Consider the following 12809-nt stretch of genomic DNA (forward strand, 5'->3'; position numbering starts at 1 on the left):
GGGCACTGTTGCTTCCTTGGTCTCATCCTTGCGCGGGTCTTTGGCCTTCTTGGGCGTATGCAACCTAGTATAGGCCTCATGACCCTTCACCTCATCCAGTAGGTCTTCTAGAGTAGGGGGGTCTCCCTTCTGTAGCGTGCATCTGATCATTATCACGATATGGTGCGTGGGTATGGCTCCCCGCAGGAATTGAGTGCGCCTATACTCATTTACTTCTGAGGCCTTGATGACTTGGCGGGAACGTAGCTCCCACAAGAGCAATTGGATCCGTTGTATGAACTCGGATAGGTCTTCCCCCTCTTTCTGGCGGAGATTATAATACTTAGTCCATAGCTTACTCACATCATCTTCCTTACCATATGCCCGGGTAAGCGACTCCATCATCTGATGTGCGGTAACCCCCGTATGCTGATCTTTATACATCTTGATGGTAGTGGACGCAGGCGGGCGCAGGCACTCCATGATTTGTTGTCTTTTCACCTCATCAGGACAGGTCCACTCTTCCAGTACCTGTGAAGCATATTCCTTCCAAACATCAAAAGCCTCTTCACCAGTGGGAGTAGGGTTTACCCCTGAAAAGAGCTTTAACTTGCGGTATGGCTGAGGGGAAGGGGATTCGTGCTTGGGCCTACCCAGTTGTTGGATGGCCTGGGCTAGTAATTGGATTTCTCCCATTCTACTGGGGCTGGAGCTCCGTCTGCTTGAGCGACAATTAGCACAGGATAATACACTGGCCTCATCCCCACATATACTTTCTGGTGGGGTCCGGGACATGCACATACTAGTCTCTAGCAAGTCTGTCCGGGGGCTACAGGGTTCGGGTTTTATCGGCATTTCAGGATATATAACAGGACACCCTGAGCTGAGGGCCCCGTGGAAACGCAAGTTGGATGGGCCTTGTTGGGGCGACAATTCACATCCCCCAGTGATTAATACGGTGCACCATGACCCGTCGGGGTCGGAGCGGCGACCCAAGATTCTGGCATCTTCTAAGCCTGGGTACTGCATTAGGATTAAACATAGTTCATAGGATGAGGCATTGGCGGGCACTTGCCCTACAGCAAGGGTTTGTGAGGGCGGGACTTGCCTTTTTACCGCCCACGTGTACACCTCTTGGCGGGAAGGTAACGTGTAACCTAACGACATTTTTACTGAGTTCGGGCACCCCAGGTCTGAGATCTCAGCAGCGCCTCCAAATGTAACGGGTGTTCCCTATGACTACCGCCGCTACTACTTGCTGTACAACCTGTGTGGCTCTCAGGAGCCTAAGCCTCCGCTTGGGGAACCTGGGGTACATCTTTATCATACATCTCTAGGTGCAACGCCTCCACCTGGGAGGGATCCCAACGGAGTGGGAGGAGGCCCTCACAGGAACAACCACACAACACTACCGAATATAAAACAGGACGGGCTTTACTGCATGGAAACACACAAATCACGTAACAGCATAACATCAAAACAGCATAACATCAAAACAGCATAACAGCATTATGCGCCACGGCGGACGCTAACCACACTATGCGTCACGGCGGACGCTACCACCTTTAGGCGTCACGGCGGACGCTATCACCTCTAGGCGTCACGGCGGACGCTATCACCTCTAGGCGTCACGGCGGACGCTATCACCTCTAGGCGTCACGGCGGACGCTAACCACCCACAATGTGACCCCACCCTGTGTCCAGTAACCCCCACCCAAATGTCTCGTGTTCTCGAAGTCAAATACCACTGTACATGTGTGTGTGTGACTGCGCAGCCACTATGTTTGGTGATAGGCCTGGTTGGTGCACGTGAGTTGCAGGTTACCTGCCCGGGCTCCAGCCACGGGTACCGCGATATAAATCCACACGATCCGACGGGGTCCTCCACACCGCGTGGGTTGAAAGTCCAGCGCGACAATGTCACTCCTTGTCGCAGGGTCTTGGGTGGTGTTCTGAGCCCAGAACCCACCTCACAGGGCCGCACGGCTTCAACACTGTGTCCCTGTCTATTCAACCAATAAATGGGGTAGTGTCCCTATCTAGGGCCTGTCCCTACACTCCACAAGCTAATAGATGGCTCAGGACCTAACTGGGACCTTGGGGGCTGCTGGCCTAATGCAGAGGGTCACTCACCCCTGCATCCACCTCCTACCCCTAGCTGGTCCGGATCCTGAGTGCCTGCGTGGCTGCAAAACCCCGCGAAATGTAGCAATCTCTCCCCAGGCAAATCCCTCAGCCCTATTGGTTCCCTGGCGTCAGGTGTCTCTGCCCCTATGCACCCTGGGGGCTGGCATGCTCATCTCGCGCATGCGCGAACTATCTGGTCCTCCCGCGCTGGGTTGGGGCACTGCGCATGCGCAACAGCCCTAACATGGCGGCGCCCTGCTTCCCGAGCCGCCGGGCCGGTAGCAACGCGATCGCGGCCTTAGCGACGGCCCGATCGTGTCCCCGGCAACCGGCCTGCTCGCCGCTCGCGTCCCTAGCTACCAGGGATCGCTCCTTCGCGCGCGCGGCCCCCCCTCACTCCCTCGCACACAGCGTCTGCCGAAAGGGAGGAGGGGGTCAGCCATGACAGGGGGGAACCTGGCTACACATATATACTTAAAAGCATATCTGCTTAAAAGCATGGCTGCTAGCAGCAATGGCTGTTAGGAGTTTACTTATATACTTTTACAAAGTCACCTGGTTGGCATAACAAACTTAATTAGCACATGTGAGGGTAGTTAAAGCAAATGGTTTTTCTAAGGTGGGTGTTGCCTTGCCTTGCACAAGTGTGAAAGCTGAATTAAATTAAGACAGTAGGGGGATGATTTACAGACAGACAATTGGAATATGTTTTTACCTAAATAGAACTAAATACACAGCATGGGAGGATATCAGGATAGACAGACAATTGGAATATGTTTTTACCTAAATAGAACTAAATACACAGCATGGGAGGATATCAGGATAGACAGACAATTGGAATATGTTTTTACCTAAATAGAACTAAATACACAGCATGGGAGGATATCAGGATAGACAGACAATTGGAATATGTTTTTACCTGAGGAAAGAGAAGAGATGAGTGAGTGATTCAATAGTCTTCCTTCCTTTTTAAACTTCATAAATACTTGAAACATATATACTTAAAAGCATATCTGCTTAAAAGCATGGCTGCTAGCTAATCATGCTAGCTAATGCTAATCATTCTGGATAGCTCTGTTCAGCTGTGAGTTAATGAGCTAATTAGCCTAGCCTGTATAGTCAGGAAGTGATACAGAGATTCCCCCCCTCCCCCCCCCCCCATCCCATGCTGCCAGACACACACTGTTGAGAGTTATACAGAGAGGGTGAGAGACGCTGCTATACTGATCTGGGAAGGCACACACAGACAGCCCTGTGAGAGACTGAAAGGAGACCTGCTGCAGGTACACTGGGTAAAGTGGGGAAAAGAGTTTAGTTCTCCCACCATTACTGTAGTTGGGGACTAAGCAGTATTAGTCAGTACTCCTGGAAGGAGTTAGGTCTTTTGTTTCTGTTTTGGTGTTTTGAGTTAACCCTGTATCTGCCTTATACCCTGTAAATAAACCCCTGCTTAGAGAAATACAGTGTTTCCTGCCTTTGATCTGGACAAAAGATCCGACGCTGGGACTGAGACATCACAATATATATATATTGTGACGTCTCAGTCCCAGCGTCGGATCATATATATATATATATATATATATATGTCAACTTTTAAATATTATTTGCAAATAAAATTGTGTAGAATATTATGTTGTTATGTACAATGCAAGGTAAATCAATTGGGTCATTATATGCACATAAAGTAAAGAAAATCTTTGCATCAAATAATATTTTATTCCTAACAGTTCCAAATACAGTATTGCGGCTAATCTGTGGCAATAGTTCCACTATAGAGCGGGCCAGCCCAATTGGGCGGCACAGCCAGTGACCGGGGGGCGTGGCCTCCCCGAACCAGGTGGGCCACAGGAGTGGCCAGGGGCAAGCCGGGGGAGGGGCCAGAAGGGGGGTTATACCTGCGGCCAGGAGCAAGGATCAGTCACTTGCTTCTGGCTCGCAGCAGAATCCCACCCACCCATCTTTTTTCTTAGTTAAGGATCATCACAATCACGGGGGCCGGTATAACGTCTCTTTATTCCACAGAAGCCAAGATAGACCGGATCGAAAACGGAGACGGAAAGATCCAGATGGAAGGATCAAAGTGGGGCCAATTTGCTTTGTCACGGCGGCAGTTGGGGAGGGGGGGGGGTAGGTGCTCGTCCTGCCGGAAGGGACTCGGGGCTGGTAAAGCGGGTTGAAGCGAGGGGGCAGGTCACCGGGACATACTTCCGGGCCCCCCCCCCCCATTGCGTTACCAGCACCGAGCACTTCGGGCGCGGACCGGGACAGTAGCTATCTCCAGTTGTAAATAAACAAATCCACGGCCTTTATACCTCCAAAACGTTGTCCTTCTCGTCATTCGGTCATTAACGTGTAATTAGTGTAAAGGGGTTGGGGGGGATACTCGCGCCTCCCTGGTCATAAAATCAGTAAGTGTCAACTTCTTGAGGGCAGTTCCTGCTAATTTGCATAAATTCAACATTTTTAAAACAACTGTAATTTGCCTTCCTTAAAGAAATAAAAGTATACTTACACAAACATGTGTCTTTGGTTTCTTCGGAAATTAAAATTATTTTTAATTGGGCCTCTGGATGTTGGTGCTTGTCAATGAAGTGTTTACCCAACCTGTAGCTCACACAGCCGATAAAGCTAAAAGGGAGTAACGAAATCAAATCACACCACTTCCATGTGTCAGCTCACCATGTTTACCAAATAAAAACAATATTCAAAAATACTTATTAGTGTCATATTTATGTAAATAATAATAATAATTAGTCATCCAGATTGAACTACTTAAACTTGTCATTGATATTGTTTTAATTGGTCGGAGCAGGGACGGTACCTTGTATACCTATATAACCCTGTTTATTTAATGTAACCATGTATTATTTGTCATCTTAACTCTATGCCCAGGACATACTTGAAAACGAGATGTAACTCTCAATGTATTACTTCCTGGTAAAACATTTTATAACTAAATAAATAAACAAACCTTTGAAAGTGGATAAACATCTCTCAATGATGAATAGTCATCAGACCAATTATAATGCAATGATGGCAGTCATCACTGCAGTAATATTATGGACACTGTTCTGTTTGCCAAAAGAACATTATAAGAAAGGCAAATGTATTTACCACTTATTCATTTTCTTTTACCCCTATAGAGTTTACCATTGCAGCGGCTAATTGTCTCATTTCATTATAAACACAAGGAACGACAGGGGAAGGACAGATAGTGCAACTTGATGTGGTTGTATTTTGAGATGATAGACGGATAGAGTGGGCGGGGAATACGTGTACAGTACTTTTGAATCTTGGGGTAAATCATGCACTCCTTTCCCTCTGTAACCTATTTATGATTTATTTACAATACAATCCTCACCCTGTCACAATGAGCTGGAAGGTGACAGAAGAATCTGAGATGGAAATCATTTTGAGAAAGGTTTTCAGGCATTGGGTTAGCCAGTTCTGGTAAAGGTTCTGTGTAGCCACACAACACGGATATATTTATTTTTTACGTACAGTTTGGTTCAACCAGAAACAATCCAATATTTTGGTAGCATTGTGCTTGTGCGTATGCAGAGCCTTTAATATAATTTTACTCATAGTGCATTTGCAAATTTTTTGCATTAATTCAAAAGCTTGTGAATCTCTTTTCAACTTCATTTTATGTAAATAATATGATACATGAAAGATAAAAAACTGATTTGATGCTAAAATATACTCATAATATACTTTGTTCCACCACATGCCTTTTTTGTGGGTATCCCCACATTCATCAAGATCAAGTTCTCACTGAGGAATCGATGGTCTCTTTTGAATGGAAAAATAAATTGATGGCACATAAGGGTCACTTGACGCCGTCTGGGTAGATCCACAGAAGTCCGTTAATGACTTAAGCCGTTTACGTCTCGTTAAGTGGTAACGGGGATCTTGAAAGTTGCCTCACGAGGCGTTAAGTGCTGTCTTAAAAGTAAGACAGCCTGTCGTTAACATTAAAGCTGCAGTTCAGTCTTTTTTATTTTTTGTTTGTTTACATTTATTTTTTTACTTCAATAGTTTCATGTGTGCAATCTCTAATTAGCTAAAGAACTGTACAGCTGCAGGTCAATTCGTTCTCCATGTATTGATAGGTCGAAATTTGGTGACATATTAAAAGCTGGGATTTGTTTATAATCTGCTTGTCTGTCAGTGGAAGCTCATGAATATTCATGAGCATTCCTGCACTGACAAGTGCTAGAGGGAGGGCAGGGCTGACAAAGGGGTGTGCCAGGGCTTGTGACAGGACATGAAGGGGCAGTGCCTTAGCAAATGGCTGTTAAAATAGAATACAAGAAAATTGGTCTTTCAAAGTTGTTTTTTTAAAAACAGAAAATGCTAAAAGTATTTTTTCTTACTACAGAACAGATTTATTAAAAAAAAAACACACATGCAGGATATTGACTGAACTGCAGCTTTAACGGACGTTAGTGCTAATGATAAGAAAAACAGGTGTGAACCACTCAACGCATATATAGTGTGTATATATATATATATATATATATATGTATATATATATATATATATATAATTATATACACACACGTCTAATTGCAGTTATGATTTATCTTCCAGGTAAACATTGCCCAAATTGCAGTGGATCTTTGAAACTCATCTCTTGTCGTGGTCATGGCGGATTTCCCGTCACCAATTTCTGGAGACATGAAGGAGCATTCATATATTTTCAGGTTGGTTGCAAAATGATTTAATCAGCATACATACAATAATCTGCCGAGAACCAATATCTCATCTACTGTCCTCCACCCAAGGTGGTTCTCTGTTAATTGACGGAAGAAATCTTCAGAAACTTGGGGAGCACAGGTGCCAAAAAAAGGGAGATAAGGAAACGTAATAGTGCAATACTATTTTTTCACAGAGTAGTAGTGTGGGTTATCTGATGTAGTCGCACGCATATGTTGTATATGTGTATAATGAGAGATGCCGAAGAGAGACGCGGTCCTACAGACGCCCCTTCACCCGAAATCCAGACCGGATGTGACGCGGACGCATCGCAAAGGACGCTGAGACCAGTGTCGGAGGCGGGGAGACCGCAGAGACGCCATCTTTCTCAAAGAGATTTTTTTTTTGTCTGATATATGATTTTTATTTGGAGTGCAAACTTTGATGTTCTGTTTTTGAAACCTATACAGTTGCTATACAAAAAAATATAGTGTTTAGCCAGCACAAAAAATCCGAAAATCCTAATAATGGTGACGCAATAGGAACAAATGGGACCCCAGATCCCTAAGAGATAATAATACAAACAAACAAAAAATAGGGGGAAGGAGATGAGAAATACTAATTTCCTTTTGTTCCCCCAGATTGGTAGTTCCTTCTATGCTTAGTCTCTCTTACCTTATTTTGATGTATAATTCCCCCTTCTGTTAGTTCTGATATTGATGCCTTCTGTATGTATTTATTAGCACTGTATGTGTTTTTACACATTGTCTATTGCTATTGATATACATTTTCAGTAAAAGATTGTGTCAAATGGTATAAATGGTATAATGGTATATAGGCTATAGTGTGTAAGGGTTAATTCCGTCAGAAAAAAGTACCTGCATGCAATGAAGCCGTACTATTATCTAAAAAACCAGCAGTATAATGAAATAATATCTACCGGTACTGAATCTAAAGGAATATAATCCAAATAGCACAAAATAAATACCAAAAAATGGTGACACACGCCTATCATACATCTACACCGTTATATAACACTAGCCTTGTACTTCATATTGGCCATTTCTTGGTATTTACTCTGTGCTATTTGGATTATATTCCTTTAGATTCAGTACCGGTAGATATTATTTCATTATACTGCTGTTTTTTTAGATAATAGTACTGCTTCATTGCATGCAGATACTTTTTTTCTGACGGAATTAACCCTTACACACTATAGCCTATATACCATTTGGCCATGTATAGTGTATTCTTAGGTCTTCTTCCCTACTGACTTGATGTGGAAGTTCATCTGGTATGTCATTAGGGGGTGGTCTTGGACCTTCTTACCACACCCCTCTGTACAAACATATTTTTATTATTCATTAAATTGATTTTAATTACATTTCATCAATTTCACTAGGTCTATCTGAGTGCATTCATGAGGGACCCTTTTGTTTGTTTTTTGTATATTTGTATATAGTTATCATACTGTATCCCCTCTTAGATGCCTCTTTTCTAATGTAAACAAATATAATTTAGCTAGCCTCTCCTCATAAATCAGATTATCCATCCCCTTTATTAATTTGGAGGGTCTTCTATGCACTTCATCTAGTTCCATAATGTATTTCCTAAGGAGTGCTACCCAAAATTGTACTCCATATCAAAGAGTGGTCTTACTATTGCTTTATAAAAGAGCATAATTATGTTTACTTCCTTTCCATCAAATGCCCGTTTGATGCAAAATAAGCTCTTGTTTGCCTTTGCAGCTACTGCATGACTTTGGGCACTATTGCTAAGTCAGCTGTCTACAAGCACTCCTAAATCTTTATCCATCAATGATTCTTCTAATGTATCCCCATTTAATTTGTAAATTGCCTGTTTATTCTTGTTTCCCAAATTCATTAAGGTCATTAATAAACAAGTTAAAAAGCAGCGGTCCCAGTACCGATCCTTGAGGTATTCCACTCACAACTTTAGCCTAACCTGAAAATGTTCCATTTATTACAAATCTCTGTTATCTGTCTATCCTTTATCCAATTTGCTTTATTTTGTACACTAACCTCGTGTGGAACTGTATCAAAAGCCTTTGCAAAATCTAAGAAGACCACATGAACTGCATTACCCAGGTCTAAATTCCTACTTACCTCCTCAAAGAAACTAACAAGCATTGTTAGCATTGTTCGTTATTATAGAGGTTGTGGCTTCCTCCTGCAGCACTACTATTGCAATGGATTCTTCCCTGGTAAACACTGAGGCAAAGAATTTGTTTAATATCTCTGCTTTTTCCCTATATCCAATAATCTGCCTGCCCATCTCACACAGAAAGGGTCCTATATTATATTTTCTAAAAAATTTTGTTATTAAGGTACTTAAAGAACTTTTTTAGGGTTGATCTTACTTTCTATTGCAATCCTTTTTTTCATTATCCATTTTTGCTAATTTGATTGCCCTTTTGCCATTTTTGTTACATTCCTTAGAATTCTGATATGATGCCTCCATCTCTGCTGACTTTAAGAATAGAAATGCCTGCCTCTTCTTTTCCATTTCCTCCCCTCCCTGTTTATTTGGCAACATTTGGTTTAGACTTGTTTCTTTTATATTTATTACCAAATGGTATACACTGATAAGTGTGCTTTTCTAACAATGTTTTATAGACTGTCCATTTATATTCCACATTTTTCCCTTCAAAAACATCATCCAAATGTATTCCTTGTAGATTAGTCCTCAGTTTATTAAAATCTGCCTTTCTAAACTTTAAAGTCTTTGTTGAACCCAAGTAATATAGTTTCTTGATCATTTATTTCAAATGAGACCATGTTATGATCCCTATTACCCAAATGTTCTCGGAATTGAATATTTGTTATTACTTCTACATTGTTTGATATTACCAAATCCAGTATTGCCCCTCTCCTGGTTGGTTCCTCAATAATTTGGGTCATGCAATTGTCTTTAAGCACTCCCAAAAACGCTTTTTCCTTTCATTATAACACGAATCTCATTCCCCTAGTCTATACCTGGATAAATAAAATCACCCATTATGCAAAAGTGACCTAGTTTTGATGCCTTCTCTGTTTGCAAATGCACTTTGGCTTCCTCCCTCTCACAGATATTTGGTGGTATTTGATAGCCTATCCTTACAAACATTTTCTTTGTACTTTTACCTCCACTGCTAATTTCTATCCACACATGGTTTATAATCGTATATATCTTTGCTTCTTCTGAAGTAATGTATTAATGTATTAATTTGTTTTGATCATATATTGTGTCTTAGTTATTACCTTTAGTGTGTTTTCATTTCTTGTAGACAAAAGGGGTTCATGACCATTCAAAACCGGAAACAAAACTAGAATCAGAAGCCAGAAAGACTGGACATAAGAAACGTACAGCTATTGTATCCACCTCCCTGGGACTTAAAAGGAGCAGAGCTGATGAGGTACAGTAGCTTTGTTTATTTCTGTACATTTAGCATATATAACAGACAGCTCTATAAACCATCCAGCCTCTTCAATTGCATAGTTGATTGTATTGCAATATGTTACTGAATTATTTGGCAGAAACAGTGTAATTATAGAATTTGCTGCTCTTTATTAAGATCACGGTGAGGGAGTTCACAGGGCTTACAAGAGAATGGGTAGTGAAGTGAGAAACCCCTTCACTATGTGAGGCTCAGGAAACCACACCCAACTCTGAGGTTCTGCCTGGAGTGCAGGGATTGTTCCCACTCAACTACTGATAAGGATTGGGGTTATAAGGGAGAGGGATCTGCAAGATCTCCAAGAGAGTAGGTTCCAAGAGGGGCCATCGGGGGAGGGGGGGGGGGCGGGGGACACTTCTACCCTGCACCAAAGCTGAGCAATTTGTTAGCTACTTTTGTTTGGTTGTATTCAGGGCCTGCTTGGAATTTTGCGGGGCTCGGTGCAGGGGCTTTCGCGGGGCCTCTAACCTGGTCCGGTGGGCCTTTCTCTTCCTTAGATGTCACGGCATCACGTTGTCATGGCAATACGGCATTGATTTCAGGTTCGGGGACTCCCTGCTTCCCGAGGTACAGGCCCCAGTATGGGGTGCTGGTATCCCCCTGCATGGTTTAAATCTCCCGCGTCACGTGACCGGGACAGTTAAACGCATAGGAAATACCGGCGCCCCATACCTGGGCCTGTAACTCGGGAAGCATGGAGTCCCCGGACCTGAAATCAATGTGGTTCTGCCCCTTAAACCCCCTGCTCACGTACACTAGTATCAAGATGTAAATAAAAGCTGTGCAGGGAGAGGCAGCTCTCTCTGTGCAGCTCTTACAGACTGCGTCCAGATCGTACAGGGGAGAACTTTGAGAGAGGCTGAGATACCATCGCTGCTACACCGAGAGGTATTGGCATTTTCGTACCTCATGGTTTGAGACTTGTGGAAATGGTTTCAGATTCTTGCTGAATACCGTGATGACACAAATGACAACCCGTTCGGTGGGAACAAGCCACACCGTTCGAGATGGCAAAGTTATCGAACCTACTAGAATAAGCCCCAATGTGTTTTCTTCACTTCCGCATTGTTTTGTGTGTCCATGTTATTTGCCCTATGACTATATTTACATTGTTTTTGTTTGTCTGCCTACTTTAAACCTTTTAGTTTTATTTTTTTTCCCTTTACACATTAAAAATCCTTGTAAAATGGTGTTGTCGGTGGGTTTTGTGAGCATTGCGATTCCCTGGGCGACAGTGAGAATAACAATGTTCATGCTTTGTTGACTTTACAAGGTCTATTACAGCAGTTTTTGCACGGATTTGAATCTTGCCATATTCATTAAGCCCTTCTCATGTCCAAACCGTACAAAAACCAACTTTGTTAGGATTTTTGTGCTATTTGGTTGTGTGTACAGTATGCGATGCCATGTGAGATACAAATGAGGCAAACTTGCTCAATTACAAATCCATGAGCTGTCACCTGGACAGTCACAGCCAGGTATCTCACCTCGCTCAGGTAGGCAAAGTAATGCTCCTGCTGCAGAGGGGGAGGAGAAGGGGAGATTCTCTCTCATGCAAAAGTCCTATTTCACCTACCGGAGGGAGATGCGATTTCTGTACGTTTCCAGCTGGTATTGCAGTCAGGCGAAAAGCGCATGCAAATGAGATGTCAACCGTGTATCTTTTGTGCAGGTAATTTAGAAGGCTAATTGCCAGATTTTTATTGCGTCACATTGCACGCTGGTTTTTTTTTTTTTTTTGGCCGATTGAGTTGGCAATATTGCAGTTTTATTAATAGGTTCCTACTGTATGTCTCAGACCTAATCTCCCACTATACCTGTGCTTTATTTATTTATATATCATGAAACCTTTGCCCTCACTGCCCTCTACCTCTTTATTCACAAAGCACCTTTATTCATAAAGCATCTCAAATGCTTAAAATAAAGACTCCACAATCTTATCACCCAGACACCCCTTTGTCCGAACACTTCAACCCACTCCACTCATTATATTTACTCCTACTGCTTCTGTAAGTGTCACATTCACATACCACTTCGTCCCAGTAATTTGAATGGTAGCTTCACATTTATTTTAAATAGGGACCTGACATAGGTTTGTTTTTTAAACTAAAATCTTCCCCTGCACTGTGACACAGGAGCCAGTATATTGAATAGGTGCCGTCAAGGAGATTCAGTAAACTCCGATAACGGGTATTGAAGATCAATCCTGAGTTTACTGCCATTTAGTTCAATGGCAGTTAATGAGGGATTGAGCTTCAATACGAGATAAGTGAATCCAGGCTTGTCACGAACACCATGCCTGTGCGCACGCGGCTGTGTCTGTGAAAGGGGTTAAAACATTCAGCTGACTCACTTACCTCCCCCGCAGGCCACTAAAAAGGAGCAATATCATGCTACACCTCAATTATGCTCCGACCACCAGGTCTAATTTAAGGTTTTACCCTCAGGAGTTCCTCGTCTACCATTTACCAGAAAAAAAGATGTAATTAACAAAAAAAAACAAACAATGTAGCAATATGTGTCCGAAAATGCGATTAATCAAAAGGGT

At 42.8% G+C, this 12809-nt stretch overlaps 1 protein-coding gene across 1 annotated transcript in view; it reads left to right on the forward strand.

Annotated features, from left to right (window-relative positions):
- The window catches only part of GCM1 (glial cells missing transcription factor 1), a 47113-nt gene that overhangs the window by 22073 nt on the left and 12231 nt on the right, over positions 1-12809 (forward strand). Inside the window, exons 4-5 of the mRNA XM_075598183.1 lie at positions 6700-6812; positions 10091-10219. Of these exons, the coding sequence (XP_075454298.1) occupies positions 6700-6812; positions 10091-10219 (242 nt within the window). The remainder of the gene's footprint in view (positions 1-6699; positions 6813-10090; positions 10220-12809) is intronic.

The sequence above is a fragment of the Ascaphus truei genome, chromosome 4 (genome assembly GCF_040206685.1).
Source record: "Ascaphus truei isolate aAscTru1 chromosome 4, aAscTru1.hap1, whole genome shotgun sequence".
Classification (NCBI taxonomy): Eukaryota; Metazoa; Chordata; class Amphibia; order Anura; family Ascaphidae; genus Ascaphus; species Ascaphus truei.